This window comes from Chiroxiphia lanceolata, chromosome 2 (genome assembly GCF_009829145.1).
Source record: "Chiroxiphia lanceolata isolate bChiLan1 chromosome 2, bChiLan1.pri, whole genome shotgun sequence".
Lineage (NCBI taxonomy): Eukaryota > Metazoa > Chordata > Aves > Passeriformes > Pipridae > Chiroxiphia > Chiroxiphia lanceolata.
This window is the reverse complement of record NC_045638.1, coordinates 3,473,021-3,495,622: the sequence shown is the minus strand read 5'-3', so window position 1 is coordinate 3,495,622 and position 22,602 is coordinate 3,473,021. Positions and strand designations below refer to the sequence as shown.

Sequence of the window (22,602 nt, the reverse complement as noted above, 5' to 3'; positions counted from 1 at the left end):
TGTTGTTTTTTACCCTAAATCTGTTGGGAGATTTAAAATCAAGTAGTGTCAGCAAAAATGTTGCTTTCTGCTGTGGCAGGTAGTTCTTTTTCACTGCTGGTTAAGATAATCTCTGTCATTTTTAGGTGAAAATAATCTGGGTCATTTTAGCTACCCTCAAATTACAGAAATAAAACTCAAAAAAGTGTTGTTTTTTTCCTTCACAGAATCCTTTTTTTTTTTTTTTCCCCCTGTGTTTTATCCAGGATTACAGAAACATTATAGACACTCCCATGGACTTTGGTACAGTGAAAGAAACTCTGGAAGCTGGGAATTATGACACTCCAATGGAACTGTGCAAGGATATAAGGCTAATATTTAGTAATGCAAAATCTTATACTCCAAACAAAAAATCAAAGGTAGCTGTAAATATTTGGGGGGGGTTGTGAATGTCTTAATGAAACGAGGTATTATTTTGGAATGTTACATGGGGCTGCATGTGCTTTTTCTGCTGCTTTTTCTGCACAGTTTTTAATTTTAGAGCTGTTATTCTTGGATAAAAGGATTTGGTTTTAATGTAAGCCGCTTCCCTACCTAGATTTACAGTATGACCTTGAGATTGTCAGCACTGTTTGAAGAGAAAATAAGAAGAATTGTTTCAGATTTCAAAAACGGGCAGAAACAGAACGAAAAGCTCCGAAGGAACCAGAGGTACACCAGGAGATTCAATAATCAGAGCTCGGTGCAGCAGCCCAGCAAAATGCTCAGGTAATTATTATCTAGATGTAGACACTAATATTAATCTTGACTGTCACATTTAGTCTGTGAAGAGGAGAACAGTTGGTTTATTAAATGGTTTGCAAGCTCCTTGAGATTTTTTATAATTCTCTTGCAAAAAAATAGTGGGTTTTTTGTAGCATAAAACTGTCTGTGAAACAGCAAAGAGACAGAAGAGAAGGAAAGGCTGGAGGTTCACTTTTGGGGTTTTTTTGGATATTTGAGTCAGGGAGTCAATATTTAATTTGACTGAAATAACGAGGATTGAAACAGTAAGATTGCATATATTACATATTTTATCATGTCTGGAGTAAAGTCAGTCCTGTGGAATTTATGGAAGTTGTCACTTGCTGTAGCATTCATTTGGCAGCTGGATTTGCCTTTTCTCTTTTGAAGGCAAACAAGCTTTTGGCACAATTGCTGTTAGGCATAGTTAACTCATATTCTTAACTTATATGTGGGATGAAGTGGGACAAAATACAAAAACTAAACGTGGTAAATTATTGAAACTGAGCTGCTCCCTTTCTGCTGCTGTCCAGTCTTTCTTCTGTGGCAGTGAAAGCGTAGGAATAAGAGTTTTAAGATAAATCTAATTTCAGGGGATTGCTTTTACATTTTCAGATAAAGAAACACACACCAAGGTAGGCAGAAATTGTGCTTTGAAACTGCCTGTCTGCTCATACCTGGAGAATTATATGTGACTTGTTTGGGACTATATGGGAGAGGGTTTGGATGGCAGAAAAAGCATTAGACACCTTGTGGCCCTGGATGAATGTCTGGAAACCTTGCAGTGTAAGGAACCAAGTGCCAAAATGGTTCTAAGTGTGAAGACAAGTGGCTGAATGTGGCTGTGAACACAAGTGGCTGAGCAGGACTGAGGTGGCACTGGAATGTGTAGGAAGGAGGAATCAAATCAGTGAGTTACTCTTTATTTTAGACAGTGAATTTTCTCTGAGGTTACACCTTCTGTGTGTCTTTGAAACTCAGTTTGTTGTGGAATAATGTTAGTTTTGCCTTGGTGTGAGGCTGGTGGGCAGTGAACCAGAGGCTGAGGATTCAAGAGGAATTTAGGCTGCTGTTTAAATTTCCTGGTGAACAGTAAGAGGACATGAATTGTCTGGAGGACATTCAGCATTACATTGCTCAGAGCAGAGAAAGAATGTCTCCTCTTGTATGACTTCACTAGGAGTGCAGGTTTATTTTAATGAAAGTACTTAATGTTCAGCCTTGTCAGAGTTAAAATTGTCCCACTTTAGCTCATTACAAATGTAATTCCCCTTCCATAACCCTAAAATCCTGTGGTGTTCCATTAGCGACATGTTGTTAAAATACGTAATTACCATTCTCTGTGACAGTTTTACAACCTGCATGGCTGTTCTTTCTTTCCTTCTTTCCCCTTTCCCTAGAAATTCGAAGCAGAAACCACTGAAGTCTCAGGCAAAAGTTGAATCTGAGCAGGAAGATTCTTTCCCCCAACCTACCTCAAGCAGAGCCGCCTGTGTCACAAGCCATAAACCGAACGCTGGGAGATACAACCAGAGTTCCTCCGGAGAATCCTCGGATTGTGTGCGCCTGGCAGCCTTTGAGAGGAATGGCAAAGCCAGAGCCACAACACTGACCAACTGTTCTGCATTATCATCAGGTCAGGAACTTTGTAAATTTATATTATAAACTTGTTTTAGTGAGACCCCCCCCTGCAGAGCTGCCTCCAGCTCTGGGGGCCCAGCACAGGAAGGACATGGAGCTGTTGGAGAGAGTCCAGAGCAGGCACCAAGAGGATCAGAGGGATGGAGCAGCTCTGCTGGGAGGAAAGACTGGGAGAGCTGGGATTGTTCAGCCTGGAGAAGAGAAGCTTTGGGGTGACCTGATTGTGGCCTTGCAGGACCTGAGGGGAGCCGACAAAAAAGATAGAGAGAGACTATTTCCAAGGGATGGAGTGACAGGACAAGGGGGAATGGCTTCAAACTGACAGAGAGCAGGGTTAGATGGGATATTGGGAAGGATTTGTTGGCTGTGAGGGTGGTGAGGCCCTGTCACAGGTTGCCCAGAGAAGCTGTGGCTGCCCCTGGATCCCTGGAAGTGTCCAAGGCCAGGTTGGATGGGGCTTGGAGCAAGGTGGGAGAGTGGAAGGTGTCCCTGCCCGTGGCAGGGGGTTGGAATGAGATGATCTTTAAGTTCTCTTCCAACCCAGACTGTTCTGTGGTTCTATGAACTGCCATAATTTGCATTCTGAACTGTTAAATGCAGTTTATATTTTTAACATGAAATCCTTTAGACAGGATTTCTGTATGCTTTAGTTTCTTTGTGTAATACAGAATTTTGTGTATTTTACTGAATTTTGGACACCTACTACATTATTTACTATGAATGTTATAAAAAAAATTGTGTACTAAACATAGCTTTTTGCTTTAAAATCATGTAGAATACAGTCACTTAATATTTATTAATCAAGAAACCTATCAATAGGAAAGCATAGTATATTTGATAGATGGTACTACATAAGATACAGGTTATATGCTCACATATATATATATATATATATATATAACATGAAAATTGGCATCCAAAATTAGAAAATTACTGAAGTTCCCCAAGACATAAAAACCTTCTTGTCTTTCCCTTCTTCCCCTACGATTCACCTTGATAAAAATTCAGCTTATTTCAAAGAATGCAAGTCCTGGTGAAACCTGTCAGAACATGTTTTGTGGTGGTGTTTTTTTTAACAAGCTTTTCTTTTAAATCTGTTGCTTGAAAAGAGCTGTTGTATTTTAATGGCAACTTAAACACAGGTTGAAGGAGTTTCCTGGCACTGCAGGAATATGGAGTGGGATATTTTGCAGAGCTCCCAATCTCATCCCTGTAAGACATTCAGGCAGGATTGTGAATTTTAAGACAAAACTGCAAGGAAATATTGAAGATATCCTGAATCAGCAAAATGTAGCTCCTACACTGGAAGCCCTTTGGAATTCTAATTGCCAACTACTGTTTGGTTGTTTTGTTTTTTTTTTAACAGAAAGTGAAGGTTCAGTGGTCTCTTTATCTACTTCCTCTTCATCTTCATCCTCCACAAGCAGCTCAGAAGACAGCAAAGAATGTTCTGGGGCTGTCGTGTCCCCCCCTCTGCACAACGGGGTGTGCAGGAGGAAGGGCAGCAGTCGCAGGATAACCCGGAATCGAGCTGCTCAGAGAAAACAGACAGGTGAGGGCTGAGGGCTTTAGTGTCAAATCAAACACCACAAGTGTCTCTAAGTACATATATATGTTATATATAAAAATAAGTGTGGTTAGTGTGTTTTTTTTCAAATCGCTGTACAGGTAAGATGCTAATTTTTTTACTGATGGCAGTTTTGAAGCTCTCAAATACTCAACTTTTAAAGTGTTTGTTGGGGTTTTTTTTCAGTGCTTAGGGGAGGAGGGCAGAAACCAAGAGGGAATATCTTGAAACATTTTATATCTTAATGAAAAAGCAACAGTTCGTGAAGAAGTTCTAATTTTCACAAAAATAGAGTGAATCTGAAATTTATGACAACAGAAACAGCTGACTGTTACCAGGAGTGCATTTTATTTATCATGTCTGTGGCTTGAGCCTGTCCTAGATTTGAGAAGACTTCAGAAACTGCTGTCTTTATATTTAAGATTTTAATCTCTGCTTTCCTTTACAGGAACAGTTCTTCAGGAGAACGGGAACACAAGGAAAACTGTCAGGAAAAAGTTGTACGTGAGTAACTCTGAAAACACTTCCGTGGTGACATCTGACTCCCTCAGCAACAGCACTGGCAGACACAGGAAAACCCCACGGAGAAGTGCTGCTGTGGCTGCCAATAAATTAAGGCTGATGAGTGACGTGGAGGAAGAGGTTTCCAGCTCTGAAAGCATCGGAATTGGCTGCAGGAACAGGAAGCTGCCTCACCGGAACGCCTCGGCCGCCGCCCGGAGGATGCTGCTGGAGAGATCCGAGGATGACACAGGCTTGAAGTCAGAGAGTGAGAAAGAATTAGAAGAGCAGCTCACCAAGAGGAAAACTCTTTCTCAGCCTGGCTCATCTGCTCCACGGAGGAAATTCGTGAGTGAATCCGAAAATGGGACTTCAGATTCCGAGCCGGACACGCAGACGTGCCAGAAAACCTGGCAGAGCAACGGCCACAAACAGTTCCGGGGCCCAGCCCGTCCTCTGTCTCCCAAAGGGAAAAGTCCCAGCCCAGACTCTTCAGAGGAGGACTCCAAAAGCCATAATTCCGAGGATGGGAGCAGTCAGAAAGGTTGTGACCAATCAACATCTGCACACAATAAACCTGCAGGGAGCAACTCCGAGGATGAGGTGGATTCTGAGTTGGATCGGTGGGATGGCAGGAAAGCAGCTGGCAAGCAGCTCAATGCTTCTGGAAAAAAAGCAAAAGTCCTGAGTGATTTAGAGGACACAGCAGAATCTGAGACAGAAACCAGGGAGGAGTGGAAAAGTTTCCCCTCGGAGAACTTGGTGCCAACCAGGATTGCAGGGAGTTCCAAATCCGGGCCCTGTTCCAGCTTCCATCACTCCTCTGACACGGACTCTGAGGCTGATTCCAACAACAGCAACTACTGTGAAACTCTTTTGAAAGCAAGAAAGAGGAAGAGAAAAGGAAGACCAAAAATCATTAGAAAAGGTAAAATTTTAAAAGTTAATGCCTCTAACTCCTGATACTGAGGGATGAGAGAGAAAAATCTCTCTCTGTGACCTGCTCCTTGTTTGGAGAATTTCAGTAACCAGAACCTTCTGGTTTGTAGTTTTCTTGTTTTCAGTTTGTGGGTAAAGATTATCTGAATTTCCTGTGAAAATTTTCTGTGCTGGCACTGATTTACAACAGTCATTTCCACTTTGAGTAACTTTAGTGATAGCTTTTCCAAACAGAGTTGATTGAAAGGTGTTTTAATTATTCTCACATCCGTGGTGGGCACCAGAACCTGTCACTTGATTTGACTTCTGGATTTCAATCTGTCAGAGTCCTTAACACAGAGGGGCACTTTGCAAAGCAAGATTTATCATTTCACTTGTTTCAAAAAGCTACATTCTTTGATTTGGGGTTTTTTTTTTCCTATAATGTTGTCTGTCACTCAAATACTTGTGTGTGCTGTGATTTGGAGAGTTGGGGTTTGGGGGGCTTTTTTAAGATTATCACAACGATGCTGAAGTTTATTAAAACAGGTCCTGTACATTATGTGTCTCTGTTATTAGGGAATCAGTCCTGATTTGGAATTTGAAAGACTCTTCTGACCTTGGTGTTCGTGTCTCATCCTTCCAAACCTCTCACTGTGCCTTAAAAATCTTGATAAGAAAATCATTATCTCTGAAAATGTATCTAAAATCTAAGCTGAATCTCTTAGGATGAATTTCCACAAGGAATGCTTATTTGTTTTATACTATGATCTTAGTTTTTATATGTGCTAACCATACTGAAAATGTTTCTCACTTTTTTATCACTAGCAATGGGAAAGGATCCAGCTGGAAAATAGGGAGGAGAAGAAAACTGGGGGGAGGGAATTTTTTTAACAGCCTTACAAAATTGAAAAATCTTACTTGAATGTGCTTCCTATGTCAGATCTTCTGAGTCAAATATAAAACTGCTTTGGAGTTTTTTGGAGTCCTGTTCCATTACTTTGAGACTCAATACAGCAAAGAGGGAAGATATTTGTACATGTACTTGATTTAGTGAGAATTTATAGCTCTTGGTAACATTTCCATTCTCAAGCTTCTCTAGCACCTCATTTCAGGTACTGCTGGAGCATATCATGCTTTTATTTAAATACATATATAGGTATATTTGTGTTTATGTAGTATCTGTTTTCAAACAAATGTGTATATTTTATACACATATGAATGTATATATATGTGTGTATATATATATATATACAGTGCACAAGTAACCAGCTAAATAATTTATGTGGAAGCTTTACTTTAGGGTTTTTTTAAAATATATATATATCATGCAGTATATTTTAATGTATAAACCACAACCTATATATAGTGTATATATATAGTACTGCAATTGTATATTATATTCTCTATAATATATATTATAGATACATATTATTTAGCATGGGGTTTTATGTATTAAAAAAATTCACATACATTTTGTAGCTGGTCAGTATTTGTGGACTGTAGGACCCCCTGCAGATGAGCTGACTGGAGCTATGGCTGGATTTTCCTACCCAATATTCCAGGTTTGGAGTTATGATGAACTCTTGACGAGCAAGAATTTCCCATCTCTCTGTCTTTTAAACTCTCTCCCAGTTTTTGTGGGGAGTTGGTTTAATATTCCCCCTTTCTGCCTGTGCCACTTGTTTGTACCTTTGCAGCTTTGAATTCAGGATGTTCAGGCTGAACTTTATCATACAGATTTGTTCCCAATTCAAGGTCTTGTATACAAAGTATGGATTTAATATTCTGGCACAAAGGCTGGCCTCCTTAAACTTTAGTCTTAATAAGATTGGGGAAGAGTGTATAACTGAAGATTTAATCCTTCTTTTTTTTAATCTGTGAATTTGTTCACCTTCTATACAATATTTTGCAGTATTCAGCAGGAAGCTGTTGTGTTTTGGCCACAAAATCACACAGTACAAGTAGTAACAGTAGTAGTATCATTCATGGATAATTCCAGGAAACTGTTAGAAAAGACAGGAGATGAATTATCCTTTGGAAATGTCAAAATAAGAATATACTGAGTAGTTCATGAAAGGATTTACATTGAAATAAGGACCAGATTTGGTGTATGAAGAGGTTGTTAATATTGGTACTGGAATTTATGTCCCATAACCTTTCCCTCTTATTTTTTTAAATTTGCTTCAAGAACTTGTGCTTTTGATTTTAATTGATACATATGAATAATTCTTTTCTTTAGAAGGGAAACATTCATACCATTAATCTTCACACAGCATCATTCACAGGTTTTACAGATGGAAAATTTGTTTTAAAGCCCAACATCAGAAGTTCTCTGTTTAAAAATCAAACTACTGAGTGGAAGATTCACTGTCAGTGTTTGAGTCACTAAGGAACTGAAGGGTTTAAATCTCTCTGCATGTGAAACCATCTAAAATTATGAAATATAAATAATATGTACACAAAATATTATAATCTGGTTTTAGAATCGAAAGGTCTAAAATGTGTAATTTTGCAAGTTTCATTCTAATAAAATGATAATAAGTATTAGTAATAGGAAAGCATTTGTTTACTAAGGTAGGTAATTTGTCATTTCTGAGCTAATTACCAGAGTGATGCTAAAGGATGAGATGATAAAGGGTTGGAAAGGAACAACAGAGCAGTCCCAAGAGGGAAAAGTATCCCTGGGACTGACTGTGTTTTCAGTAAAGGCTTAAGGTTAATTACACCTAACAGTTAAAATTAAAGAAAAACCAAACACTTTTGTGTCATTTATTAAAGGTGGCGGCGTTTGTGCTTACTAAACTAATTATTTCAGGGATGCAAGGCATTAAAAAGAACTTTCACATCTTTATTTTGCAGAATCAACAAGTGAGGAGACGGGACAAAGTGGGAAGGTGCTGCGGAGCAGGACCTGCATCATCAACTACAAGAAGCACATCAAGATGTCCAACGAGAAGAAGAACCCCCGCAGATGTGCCACCCTGGCAGCCAACAAAATTAAGATCATGAGTGATGCCAAGGAAGAATTATCGAGCTCAGAAAGCGTTTGCACGGTAAAAAAGAACCGAAAGCAGCTGCCGGGCACCGCGCCCGGGGTGTGCAGGAAGAAGCTGGTCGACAGCGGGGAGGGAGATGCTTCTTTGAGGTCTGAGAATGAGAAAGAGCAGTTTTCTGGCAGGAAAAAACCTTCCTGCCCCGAGTCATCTGCTCCTAAAAGGAAATATATCAGTGAGTCTGAGAATGAAAAAACTGAATCTGAGGCAGAGACTCAAAAGCAGAACCACAGGCAGGCACATAAATCGGTCTGTGCTGGGGCGCTGAATAATCTTGACTATGACTCTTCAGAGGAGAATTCCACCAACCACAGGGTGGAAAATGGGGGGAGCTGGGGGGTTTCTAGGAAGTCAGCCTCAGCCCACAACCATTGTACGAGTAACTCTGAAGAGGAGGTAGATTCTGACTTAGCTAAACCCGAAACTAAAACTACCAGAGTAGCAGCAAATAAAAAACCCCGAGCTTCTTCCAAAAGATCAAAACTGTTGGGTGGCTCCAAAGAAACAACAGAATCTGAAGCTAGGGGGAAGAAAGAGGAGAAAAGCTCAGTGTCAGAGGACGTGGAAGCAGCTGGGACTGCAGGAAGTTCCAAAGGCAGTTTCAATTGCTTTTCCGACTCGGACTCCGGGACTGAAAACAGCGTCTGCAGCGATGCCACGGAGACGAGGAAGAGGAAAAGGAAACCGAGAGCCAGCAGGAAAGAAATCACCAACCCCAACTCCCTGAAGCCTTCCAGGAGACCCCAGCAGAGGAAACGCTGGAAACCCAGCCAGGAGCACGACTCGGAAGACGTGGAGTACACCAAATACCGGCGGGCCAACCAGCGCTCCAAGATCCGCACGCGGAACGGCGGCAGACGGACTGTGCGGTACCACGACGGCGACGACGACGGGGACTGCGACACGTAACCTTAAGCAAGGAAAGCCAGCACGCCACCTTTTTTTGCTTTTTGTTTGTTTGTTCGTTTTATTATTTTTTTGTTGTTGTTGTTGTTTTGTTTCGTTTCGTTTCGTTGGGGTTTTTTTTTTTTTTTTTAATGGTAATAGCACTAGAACTCCTCCGATGGATGCTGGCTCTTCTTCGTCCTACATTTCAGGGAATATATTTATATTTTTCTATGAAAAAGTTACGAATGTGATTAGATGATGACTTTTCTCCTTTTCGTATTTTTGACTTGCACTTGCCTGCCCATGTAGCAGCATTTAGCACAGATGCCAAAATGTGCCTCATTATAGGGGCAATTTTTTTGTCTTTACTGGTATTTTATTACATATAACAAGAGTTAAAAGATGTTAAAACACTGCAAACAGGTTAATAGCAGTATGTTGAGTATTATTGTTATGGGTGCTGCAATGAAATACTACCTAGGTCATGCAACATTCAAGAACAGATTTCAAACATCTCTAATGCTGTATGAGATCATCTACAGTAGTAACAGGCTTCTAAGTAATAGTACACACTAGAAAAACCTGGTTGGATGCAAGCCTTGCATCAAAAGAGGAGTGAGAAGGCTGATAACTTCACAACTTGATTTAGTGCAGATGTTAAAATGTTCTGTACTTCCATTATTGATGCCCAGTTACCAGTGAAGAAGTGAATTTGCCAATTCCAGAGGCTCTTGGTGCTGGTGAAGAGGGTTCTGCTGACAGGTAGTACTTTGATCATTAATGTGACTTCTATACTGTAAACTTTTAAGATTATGACATGCAGGTGAACTCTTGGGCCTAAGGGTTTTTGTGTGTTTTCTTTATAAAATAGAAAAACAAACAAAACACTTTGTTCTGTTTTCTTTGTGCGTGGAAAGGTTGAGGTGGAGGATTCTGACATTCCAGACCTTTTTGCTACTGTTATTCCTCCATGTTTCAAGTGCTCGAATGTTAGATTTCCCACTGATTAAACCTTTCCAGTTTCTCATCATTGCAGTTCATCTCCTGCTTTCAGAATGTTTGAGGTGGCTGTTGTTGACAGGAAAGAATTCTTGTGTAGAAAACAGAAAATTCCCCCAGGAAAAACGTGCGAGTTCCTGCTTGAACAGGTATTAACAATGAGAACACACAGCAACTCTAAATTTGTACATTTTCCTTGGAGTTGTGCTGGTGGGAGCCACACAGCCCAGCTCCAGGAAATCTCTGTCCTTCCCCACTCCAGGTTTCCTCCTCCCTCTCTGCAGGTTCCTTTTCCCACACTTGGAAAATTTGGTGGTTCCTGATCTCGTCGTTCAGTAGAAGATGTGTTAGAATTAGAATATCAGATTTAGCCTAACCCAGCTCCTTTGAACTGAAATACAGCTTTGTGAATTAGTTTTCCAGCAGATTGGACTGGTAATAGGATCTGGAAGGGCTTGGGGAAAAAAAAGTTAGTGCAGCTGCACAACAACAGTCATTAATGGCAGAACTCCCTGTACAAATGGAAGTGGATCATGGAAAAGGGAGTCAGTCAGTGAGAGCCACGTCTCCAACAACCTCACTGACACTCTGTGTTTACCATCACATCACTCTGCTTTCCAGAACATTATCTCAGCATAGAGAAATACTCTTTTTTTATCTCAGCATAGAGAAATGCTCTTTTTTTTTTTTTTCCTTATAACTTCAACGTGAAGTTCAAAAATAACCTAAGTTAAATCATTTTTGTCCCAGGTAATTTTATTTAGGGCGTAGTCCTTAATGGGGCACAGCAGAGTTTTGTAAATTCAAGATAAATGTTTATCTGGATTCATTATTTCGTTTCTAAAATACGAACACAGTTGTGTTTAGTGATGAAGTTTCAAGGTGGTTTTGTGTATCTTGCCTTTTAGGGGCAAACTTTGTTAAAACAGAGTTAAGTCCACTGGTATTTTTATATTTTCTGTAAACTCCACTGCTCAGCAGCTGCTTAGGATCAGTGTCCTGTGGAGTGCAACCTCCACCGTGGGAATAAATACTGGTACAGGGGCTCTGAAGTGAATGGCAGAGTTTTTATTAATTTTCAGTTTAAACAGCTGAAACTGGGCTGGTAGGTTTGTATTTCTAGTTCAGGCTTAGATTTGCTAAGCTGGTTTTCTTTCTCACCCTTTCTCAGATGCTGTATCCTGTCATCCTGCACTCACACATGTTCCTGGTGATCCCTGAAAGCTTTGGGAGAAGGTTCTCTCCTCAGGATTTGTATATCCCAGAGGGAATCACTGGCTTAGGGACCCTAACACTTTATTTTCCGAGCAAAGCACATGCTGCTTTTTATTTCCTTATTTTATACACACAGACAGGTTCCAAAGAGCCAGTGGGAAGGGAAATGGTTAAACTGGAAAGGGATTTTTGACCCTTTGACCTTCTTCTAAGAGTTTATTTATTTTTAATTTATTTAAATGAGCATGCTGACTCTTGCAGAACTGGCAGTTCTTCACCTTCCTGGTTGTTTTAGTCAGCATTCTTGGTTTGGTCCAGCTGTACTCAGGGAAGTAAAGCAATGTAAAAGTAGGATCTTTATTTAATATAACTTCGGAGGGTGTTTTTGTTTGTTTTAAAGCAGGACCTGAATCTGTGATAGTGAACAGGCAGCATGAACAGAGGGAAGCAGTAAGAAAGTGCAGGACAGAATCATAAAGGAATCAAATTCTTTAGTATTGAAGACTTTTATGATGTACATGTTATTAGTGGACCAAAGTAAAGCTGTTCATACACCTGTCATGTCACTGTGCTCTTCTTTGCAACATGTCCGAGGGCCTTCGGGTCACAACAACCCCAGGAATGCCCCAGGCTGGGGCAGAGGGGATGGGAAAGGCCCTGGGGGTGCTGGTGACAGTGGCTGGACACGAGCCTAGGGGGGCAAAGAAGCCAATGGCACCTGGATCAGGAATAGTGTGGGCACAGCCCAGGGCAGGGATTGTCCCCTGTGCTGGCACTGCTGAGGGACCTCCAGGGCTGTGTCCAGGTCTGGAACCTCATGGAAAAGAGACATGGAGGGGCTGGAGCGTGTACAGGGAAGGGAATGGAGCTGGGGAAGGGGCTGGAGCAGCAGGAGGGGCTGAGGGAGCTGGGGGGGCTCCGCCTGGAGCAAAGGAGGCTCAGGGGGGACCTTCTGGCTCTGCAACCCCCTGACAGGAGGGGGCAGCCGGGGGGGGTCGGGCTCTGCTCCCAGGGAACAAGGGACAGGGCGAAACGGCATCACGTTGAGCTGGGTGGGGTTCGATGGGATATTAGGAAAAATTCCTTCTCGGAAAGGGTGGGTAAGCATCGTAACGAGTTGCCCGGGGCGGTGGAGGACTCGCGTTCTAGAGGCGTCTGTCCCGCTGTGGCACTTGCAGAGGTGGTTCCGGGGCGATCCCGCGGGGCGACGGGGACCCGGGATGAGTGGAAAGTCCCTTCCCACGTGGACGATCCCGTGATCCCGGGAGTCTGTCCCGGCCCGCCCCGGGCGGGGCCGCGCAGGCGCGGGGCGGCCATGGCGACCTTCTTCGGGGAGGTGGTGGTGGCCCCGTCCCGGGCCGGGCTGGACGAGGAGGAGGAGGAGCGGGAGGAGACCCCCGAGGACCGCGAGATCCGCAGGGAGCTGGAAAAGAAAAGGTGCGGGCGGCTCCGGGCGGGGAGGGGACAGCGCTGCTGAGGGCGGGTGTCGGGACAAGGTTCATCCCGCAGAGGGTGGTGGGCACTGCCCAGGCTCCCCAGGGGCAGTGGGCACGGCCCCAAGGCTGCCAGAGCTCCGGGAGGGTTTGGACAATGCTCTGAGGGACAGGGGGGAGTGTTGGGGTGTCCTGGGCAGGGCCGGGGGTTGGACTGGATGATCCTTGGGGGTCCCTCCCAGCTCGGGGTGCTCAGTGGCTGTTTCCGCAGGGAGATCGAGGTGCTGTGGAGCGGGCTGGCCCAGGGGCCCTTGGCGTGCTCCAGGTTCGTCGTGGCCATCGGGCGGAACGCGGCAGGTGGGTGTGGAACCAGCCCGGGGGGGGGGGATGGAACTCGCTGCTGGTTCGTGTGGGGGCGAGTCTGAGGAGGCGGGAGGTGGGAGGGAGGTGTGGGCGTGCCTGGACTCTGCCTTAGTCTGTTTTAACATTGGTCTCTGCTGGAAGAGTGGTCCTTAAGGATAGAATCGTGGAGCGGTTTGGGTTGGAAAAGACCTTAAGCACCACCCTTACCCACAGCTCGTGGAATGGTTTGGGTTGAAGGGACCTTAAAGATCACCCAGTGCCACCCCCTGCCATGGGCACGGACACCTTCCACTAACCCAGGTTGCTCCAAGCCCTGTCCAACCTGGCCTTGGACACTTCCAGGGATCCAGGGGCAGCCACAGCTTCTCTGGCAACCTGGGCCAGGGCCTCACCACCCTCACAGGGAAGAATTTCTTCCTAAAATCCCATCTAACCCTGCCCTTCTTTCATCTTAAGGCCATTCCCCCTTCTCCTGTCACTCCATGTCGTGGTGAAAAGTCCCTCTCCATCCCTCTTGTAAGCCCCCTGTAGGTACTGGATGTCCAGCTCCTCATTTAGGAGCAGAGTTGTAACCCAGAGCTAAACTTAGTCTGTACATATAAAACACGCTTTTTGTTCCAGCTGTTTATTCCTCCTGAAAATTGTTGTATTTTCAGGTGAAGGGCAGAAGCAAAGTATGTTTTGGGCTGGGCTTTTATCTGGGACAGCCCCTCTTTCCCTTTACCAGGCTTTTGTTTGGTAAACTCTCCTGAATTATCCTTTAATTGGCAAAAGTTTTCTGCTGATAGTAGTAACTTAGTGCAGTTTAGTCTTGTGAAACAGGGATATATCAAATATGGGTCAGTAAGCTGTAATTTCTTTAATTTCTAATGGGCAGTGATTTGGGGGGGAGGGTTTTAAACTTTTGTTTTCTTGCTCAGTCAGTCCCTTTTCCACATTCCAGTTCTAACATGCCCACTTTTCAGGTGATTGTTTACTCATCAGGCCTAGAGGCTTAAAACACCCTCTGCTCTTCCCACACACACTTAAACTGGAGGGGTTTTTTGGTAGCTGTTTCCCTGTGGGCATGAAGAAGTTTTAAGTCTTGCTTGCATTTATGTCCCATTTAGATGGCATTTAGTTTATATCCAAGTTTGCTTGTTTGGTTTTTGTTCAGGTTTTTGGTTTTCCTTGAAAAATGGTAATAGCTGTTCTGGATCTGTCTTCTGTAGCTTTTGACAGGAATTTGATTGATGAATATATTTGCCATACTCTTCTCTTTGCTTTCTAGAACCAGTGTAATAATTCTGCTTCAGTGATTTTTATATTTAGTCTGTTAAATCTGGTATGTCAAGAAGTGTTGGAAACTTAATATTCACATTCTTAGCTTATACTAAAGGAATTGAAGTTGACTGTAATGATATCATTCCTAAGAACACAATTTTTGATGTTGTGGATCTCTGTATGTAGAACTGCTCTTTATCTTACAAATTTTGATACAGTGGGGTTATTAATATTGTTGATGTCTCCTGGATTTGACCATTAAATGCATGTTGATAAAAATGAGTTATTTTTACTTCAGGTCGCAAAGGGATAATCTAATTCAGGTATTTATTTGTGCAACAGACATTTTATTACTTGTAAGTTAACGATATTTATTGGGTTTTGCAGCTTTCCTGTCCTCTTTTATTCTGGATTCTGTGTGCTGGGAAGTGGTTGGAGTTGTGAAGCTGTGGAATGAGTGGTGTCGGACATCCAGCACCACAAATGTCCTCCCCACAGATTCTTTCTGTTTGTTCTACAGATTAATATCAGACCCCACAGTAAGTGACTTAAACATTTGTTCCTCTGTGTTTTAGCTCTGTTAAAATGGGAGCAATTTCATCCAGCCACAGAGTGTTCAGGCTGCAGGGTTCTGGATGAATCTCATACATAATCTCAAGGGTTGATGCTCACTAAAACCATGTGAAGTTCTGCTGTGTGAAACTCAGTCCAAAGTGAAAAATCCTCATTAAAAAAACCCCAAATGACTGAACAAGCTGTTGTCTGCAGCCACACCACTTTTACACATGATTATGAGCTGTTGTTGTGCCTTTTAAACCATTTGTTTACACCATTTTTTAATTTTTTTTAAGGTTTTACTGTGCCAATGTAGTTGCTACGTGGCTGAGGATCAACAGTTCCAGTGGCTTGAGAAGGTAAAACTGGCAAGACAACAAACTGAGTGATGAAATCTTAGGGGTGGGGATCCTCAGCTTAGTGTGAGGACCTCTTCTCTGATACTCTGAGCATGACAGTGTTGGAAATAACTTTTCCCAGTGGCTTTCTTTGTTTAAATATTCAACAAATGCACGAATTTACTCCCTGCAGATTCTGTGGAGTCTCCTTCCAGATGCTGCCAGTTTTCTCTGCTGTAACCTCCCAGCTCAGTGCAGTTGCATCTTTTGGACAGTTACAATTTTCCAGACCCTTTTTCCTGGTTGGCTTTAATTTTCCAGGGCTTATTTCAGCTGCATTTCAGCTCCTGGAGGATCCTTCCTTAAAATATGCTAACACAGCTGCATTTGTGCAGCTGCCAAGGAATCACCAGCCAAACCTGTTGGGAGAATCCTGAGGGATGGTGTCTGTTCATGGGTGTGTTCTGTGCCTTTCACAAGGAGCAAGGTGCCTCCAAAGCAGCATTTATCCCACTTTCCTATAGATTTAATATTCCCAGTGCCTCCCCCTGGCATCATTCAGGTACAGGAAGGCTGCTGGGTCATCCAAGTCCCTCCAAATATCATCACGTTGGTTTTAATAAGAGAAAAGCCGGGGGTGAATGTTGTGGCTGGTGATTTTCTTGATGGATTTGGGTCACTGCTTTGCCTGAGGGAGGTGTGGCTTATTTTGTCTTGCTGTCTGTCTGCTAACCTGCCTCCCCACCTTGAAACCTCTGCTGGGCTGAAGGACAGGCAGAGATTCTAAAGCCCTTTGTGTAGGGCTGGGGATTAAGTCAGGCTTAGAAACCCCGAGGCCTAAAACACTGGGGGTTTGCTGTTTTCCACGTGTTCTTGCACTTGATTTAAGCTGGGATTGTGAAAGAAAGGTGGCTGTGGTTTCCTTGTCTTCCCCATTTTGTGTTTCCCCAGCTGTGTGTGGATATGTGTGATTTCCAGTGTGGCTGTTCAGGAACAGTGTTCCTGAGTATTTTCAGACTTCGTGGTTCTTGGTGGGTTTAACTGCGCAGCAGCAACGTTGTGCTGGTGATCTTTTGCTTGCGATGTGAATTACAGAGCTGTCCTGTGTGTAAACCCTGATTAACTGAGCAGCTTCAGTCTCCAGGAGGCAGATTTTTGCCTCTGTGTGTGTTGTCTCAGAAAAGGGATCACTGAGAAATTAGGAAACGTGGGGTTTTGCAGTTGTTGTGCGTTCCAGCCGGTGTTCCCAACAAAGCAAATGGAAAATATATGGGTTTTTCATCAGTCTGCTACTACACTGATGTGAGGGGACAGGCAGCTTCCCTCCTGTGATTGGGGCATAAACAAACAGGCAAGTTTCTGTCACATTTAAAAAATTCCCTATTTCCTTCTCTTGTGTTGGTGTTTTTTTGATGGCAAGCAACACATCCAAGAGAATGTTTTGTACAGTGGCTGTAAAACTCTCTTCTTTGAATTTGAGGGAAACTGTGGAAAATTTAAAGTCCTCTTTCTCCATTCAGCTTGAATAGAATTAAATCTGAGTGTTTAAAATAAAGACTCTTTTAGTGTTGTAGAACATCTGGAAAGCACAGTTCCCATTTCAAATGTCCTGCAGCTTAGTGAGCTGCCTGGTTTCATTTGGAGTCCTTTTTCTTCCCACAATCACCACGAATAAAAATAGTAACTATTGATATATTTGCAGTGCTGAAAACCTAAAAAAAACTCCAGAAAGTCACTAGACTTGGTAAATATTTTAGCTGTTCTTTGGGGTGGTGTTTTTTTTTATGTTCATGCCAAGAGGAGTGCATGGGAAATTTCTACCTGAAAATTTCAAATCATCCTGCAAACCCGAGTTAAACTGCCCTTTGCTCTGAAATTAAAATTAATATTTGGGTTTTGTTGCTGTCACTGGGAAGATAAATTTTCCTGATGTGGTTTTTTTTTTTTTTTTTTTTTTAAATTCCAGGTTTTTGGCTCCATGCAAAAGGAAGGTTTGCAGGTAACCATCCTTTCAACGTGCCCCGTGGCTGATTATAAAACTCAGGAATCCACTTTAACGCTTGCATCCCCGTTCCTGAAAGCCTTGAAGACCAAAGAATTCCAGGAGCAGGTTTGCTGCCCACTGCTGGAACAGCCCAACATTGTGAGGGATCTTCCTGCTGCTGGTATTTGGCAATTTTTTACAGTTCCAGTTATTTGCAATTCCAATTATTTACAGTTCCAATTATTCATAATTCAAATTATTTACAAGGCTGCTGGTGGTGGCAACACAAAATTCACTTGGAGGAGCATCCCACTGGAATTAGAGTTCTTACTTAATCATGTGAACTTGCTGAAAAGTGACCTTTTTGGATAATTAACCCCTAAAGTTTTCACATCTTACCCTGGAAAATAAGGATGAATTTCAAAACCACCCACAAATCCTTTTGCCCCTCAAGTGTGGGACAGAAGTACTGGAAAATTCTTCATTGTAGCCTCACAAAGCACATTGTACACTGGGTTTTTGGGAATTTTACTGATGGGCTAAGAAGGTTTTATTAAGAATTACTTTCATTTGAGCATCCAAGTAAAAGCTCATAAAGTTATTTCTGCATATTACAGGTAACGTTTCAAAATGCTACTGATTGACTTCATGCAAAAGTTAAATTCAGTTTTATTATATAATCTAATAAACCCCTCAGGCTTTTACTTTAGAATAAAATAATAGCAACATGAGGAAAAACTTGTCTGGCAGGAGCTAAAAGTAGATGATTTTATCTCGTTTACACTTTTTTTTTGGTGCTTGTTTGGTTTTTATTCTTTTTTTTTTCTTTTTTAACAGAAGCTCCTGTCATTTTTCTTTACCAGTAATACACATTTTCCAGTTAATACACTGTTCATTTACCAATAATACCCAATTTCCAGTTAAAGTATTTGCCAGGAAGAAACACCAGCTGCACTGAACTCATTTTTGGTGGTTTATTTCCTCGTGTTCCTGTGGGATGAGGGGTGGCTGGAGCAGTTAATTTATAAACTTCCACACGTTTCAAGCTGTCATTTTTATACACAGAGCTGAGATTCCTTCTCTGCTGAAATTAAAACCCATTTTCTTCTCCTTTTGGTTTAGTTTTGAGTTACTGCCAGGTCTGGCAGATCCCTGCAGTGCTGTACCAGTGCTACACTGATGTCATCAAACTGGACACGGTGACAATTGAAGCCTTCAAGCCTCTGCTTTCTTCTAAAGTCCTCAAGAGTTTAGTCAAGGTAAAATCCCATGTTTAAAAATTACTGGGAGGTTTGGGCTATTTCTGTGTGTCTTTCACCTCCTGCATTCTGCTGTTGGTGAAGATTCCATCTGAAAAGGCAGAAAAATAGGGATTTCAGTGACAGGGGACGGTGATTTCTGGAATTGTGCCTGCTGTGACATCTGTGCTCTCAGAAATAATGAATCTACAGGTGCCCTCAAAACTTCACTTTGACTTTTCAGGCTCTTGTAGGAGCAATAACATATCAGGGAGTGATTTTTTTTGTGCTTGTTTAAGCTACAGTTTCCTTTGAAAGTGTCTCATGTTAAAACCTTTCTGTTTTCATGGCTTTTTCCATCCTACATTCAGGGCTCTGTTCTACCTCTGTGTCTTGTGCCACACATGAAAGCTGCTTAAAACACTCATTTTGACCTATAACTTCTTTTTGGAACTAAAAGACTGAATTTCTGAAGATGATTCCCAACATTTTTGCACCAATCAAGCAGCTGTGAAATTGGGGCATTACTAAAGTGACTGGTTTGCCTCTTTCTGAATGTTTTTAATTGCAGTATGGTTGGCTCAAAACACTCAGTTTTACCAATTGAACTTATATTTAAATGGTAAGAGAGGTCTTTGTGTACTGAGATATTTATTTCAGCTATAAATGTGGGAATTGCAAATTAATTTTTTTCAGTACAGCTTATTCTGGTTTGCTAAATAAGTCTGACTGTACATAAATATTTAAACTCTGAAGGAGAACAGTAACAAATACTTAGGTCCTTCCTCTCCTATCCAAGTGAGGAGGGATGCAAAACAATAAATCCCATTTTATGGCTGAACTGCAAATTCCTGTGGAGCCTTGAGCAGGTTTTGCTCACAGTTACTATTTTAATACAGTTAATATTTTAATAAAACTGGTATTCAGAGGAATAAAAATGGGAATAGTGGGGCTTTTTGGGTTGGTTTTGTTCCCAGGAATGTGGTTTAATCCTGATCATCTCTTCTCTTTTCCAGGATGCATCTGAAAGCACAAAGATGTTGAAGAAGTTCCTGACAGCCACTGAAAGTCACAATAATATCTATATTTAACAAGGACATTTGTGCCCCAGGCTGCACTTTTGGAAACTCCAGTTTCTTCTGCAGAAGACTTTTGGGAATTTTAATTATTTTTTTTTTTCTTTAAAAGTAGAATAAATTCCAGGAGGGTTTTACTTCTCCACTCATTTTTTGTTGCTTTCAGCTTCATCAGTGCAAACACATGGATTCCTTCTGCTTGGCTTGGGAGACTTTCTTCTGGAGTGACTTTAGGAAAGCAGCTTGTTGTTCTCCTCCTGAAGGGATTATCTTACCTAAATATAAATAAAAAATTACATATGAACTCCTTTTATATGGAAAAGAGGACATGCAGTTAAGGGATCCTGTCTATATCTAACAAGAACACATATTTTTAACTTTATTTTCAGTCACAGAGTATTTTTTAATATCTGATGCTCTTTAAAGGTTTGGCTGTGATGAAGGTACACTCTGTGCCCTTTTACATCCATAAATATATATAATTTTGTTTGTCTGTCTGCACATACTTTTTTAATGTATGTGTTGATACAAAATACAGTAAGTAAAGTATGGAAAATGCCTTTTAAAGACTGAAATAACCTGGTGAAAGGGGCTTGCAGGATCACAAGCTGCTTCAGCTGGACTTGCCAGGACAATTATCCATTTTAAAACTCCAAACTTTTGGCAGCAGTAGGAATAGTACAAGATCTCCAATGCAGAGCTTGTGATTTTTAGAGGAAAGCAAAAGTTCAGGTTTTAAAGTGTCTCAGAAAATTCTCTGGAAGTTGGTAGGAATTTCTGCAGTTTATTTAAAATATTTACTAGGATTGAGGTGCAGTTCTGGGTTGTTTATGCTCTGTTTAATTTAGCATTTTGTTTAAGGAAATGGCATTAAAAGTGGTGTTTGTGTTTCTCCCAAGGGAATTCTGTTCTCTGAGGCTCAGTTCCTTGAAATTGCTGTTCATGTTATTGCAGAGAAGCAAGAAAATGTTGCTTCAAGTGCTGCTGGATTTTGGAACAAAGCCTGAAGTGCAGGCCATGGTTCCTTCTGTGATTTTTTGGGGTTTTTTTCCCACTTCTGTCCATCATTATAATCCAAAAAAACGGTTTCTTTGAGTGAGCTGAGGATTCTCTTGCTCTGAAAGCTGCACGTTGGCTGCATTTCCTTACTTGTACCTGTTTGATTTATAACAAATAAGGTAGATAACAAAAAATATCTTTAATAATAAAACTGCAGGCTCTCATAGGAACTGTGAATGTATTTCTGGTTTCGGTGTGATCACCAGGTAGTTTGCAATCTCTCAGAATAGTTACTTTATTATGTATAATTCAGTTTTTACCACCTGGGTTTATGCTGAGGTGTGGGAATGCTCTTAAACACCTTGAAGAAAAGTAGCAAACGAAACACTGACAATTTAGGGGATGAAATTACACTGAAAACTGGTGGATTGGCAGAATTCCTCAAGGGTTAATTATTCCTGCTTCCAGGGGTGTGACAGCTCTGCATAGCTGCAAGTGTTCATGTAGGATGTGGTAAGTAAGTACTATAGGGCAGTGAAACAAGATATTTTAATTTAAAATTCTGTCTTTTTCCACAGTTTAATAGGTATTTCAATTTAGAATTCTGTCGTTTTCCAGAATTTGTGGTGGGAAGCAGCTCATTCACCCCTTAAGTAGTTCCAGAATCAGAACTAGTCATGCCCATGTATCTCATAAGATGTGAAGATTTTTTTCATATTTGAATGTTGCTGCTTTTTTTTCCCCCCTTCTGTGCTCTCCAGTACCTACCAAGAGCCTGCAATAAGGCTTTTCTTATTTCTTATCATATTAATAATAATAAATTTAAGTATGAGTCCATAAAATTTGTCAAATGTGGCAGGTGGCTTCACATCTTCGGGGGGAGAAGTTTATTCTTGCCTGCGTGTCTGAAATCTGATGGTTTAAGACTTGTTTCCTTAAGGGCTTTGCTAAATGCAAATAATGAAACCAGAGAGAATAAACTGTTAGGCTGGAAGAGGGGTTTTTTTCCCAGTTTTTAAAACCATCTGAGCCACTTGGGACCTTTTTTTAGATGACTCTGACCTTTCTTCTGCTGAATGTGTTGCAAATATTCAGCCTCTTCTCAAGTCTACTCTGCTTTGTCTTGCTACAGGATAGATTTGTAGGGAGATGTGTCCTCCCATTCCTCAAAGGTTCTGACTCCAAGGGGATGTGCCTGAGCTAAAAGTCCTGGGATTAAAGCCCCTTTATTGAACTTTAGGCTTGGAACACGTTGGAGCCTGTGCAGTTCAGGTGTGTGAGTACAGGACTGTACACACACAGGTAAAGGTGATGTCCAAGCCAGGAAATCTGGGATTTGTTTGAACTTGTCCCAAAATCTCCCTGTTTGAATGCCAGAACAGTGATCTTGCTGCCACTCTGCTTCCATTCTCCCCGTGGTTGTAGTCACAAACACCACAGGGACTCTCCAATAATAAAATTCTTGCAGTCTGTTGAAAATCCGGGAGGAAAACAGGCTCTGCTCTGCTCCCTGAGCACTCCTCTGTCCCATTAGGTTCCTCCTGGATTTGACACGATGGAGCAACTCTTCCTGTGCATTTCTCCCTCCTGTGAGCCCTCGGCAGAAGCCCTGGGGCTGTTCCCCAAAAATGAGCCTGAACATTCCTGTTGGAGCCCAAGCCTTGTGGCACTGAAGGAGGGGACAATGGAGCTCGTGTCCTGAGGGTTGGTTTTGGTGACTCCTACCTGGGAACGTCCTCCCTGAATGTTGTTCCTGTGCCTCTGTGTGTTCCCTACACAGCAGAGATGGGGGAGAAAAGAGATTTA

General features: G+C 41.9%; 2 protein-coding genes across 2 annotated transcripts in view; both read left to right on the top strand.

The window, feature by feature from the left end:
- Window positions 1-12,106, top strand: part of BRWD1 (bromodomain and WD repeat domain containing 1) — a 46,635-nt gene extending 34,529 nt beyond the window's left edge. The window contains exons 36-41 of the mRNA XM_032678155.1: window positions 246-398; window positions 578-747; window positions 2,163-2,398; window positions 3,770-3,955; window positions 4,419-5,399; window positions 8,252-12,106. Coding sequence (XP_032534046.1) covers window positions 246-398; window positions 578-747; window positions 2,163-2,398; window positions 3,770-3,955; window positions 4,419-5,399; window positions 8,252-9,354 — 2,829 coding nt within the window. The 3' untranslated portion in view covers window positions 9,355-12,106. The remainder of the gene's footprint in view (window positions 1-245; window positions 399-577; window positions 748-2,162; window positions 2,399-3,769; window positions 3,956-4,418; window positions 5,400-8,251) is intronic.
- Window positions 12,107-12,815: 709 nt separating this feature from the next.
- PSMG1 (proteasome assembly chaperone 1) lies at window positions 12,816-21,033 on the top strand. The gene is made up of 7 exons (XM_032678218.1): window positions 12,816-12,984; window positions 13,252-13,337; window positions 14,994-15,145; window positions 15,458-15,520; window positions 17,466-17,664; window positions 18,606-18,742; window positions 19,738-21,033. Exons 1-7 carry the CDS (start codon window positions 12,863-12,865, stop codon window positions 19,810-19,812), a joined length of 834 nt encoding a protein of 277 aa, XP_032534109.1. The 5' UTR covers window positions 12,816-12,862; the 3' UTR covers window positions 19,813-21,033.
- Window positions 21,034-22,602: the final 1,569 nt, after the last annotated feature.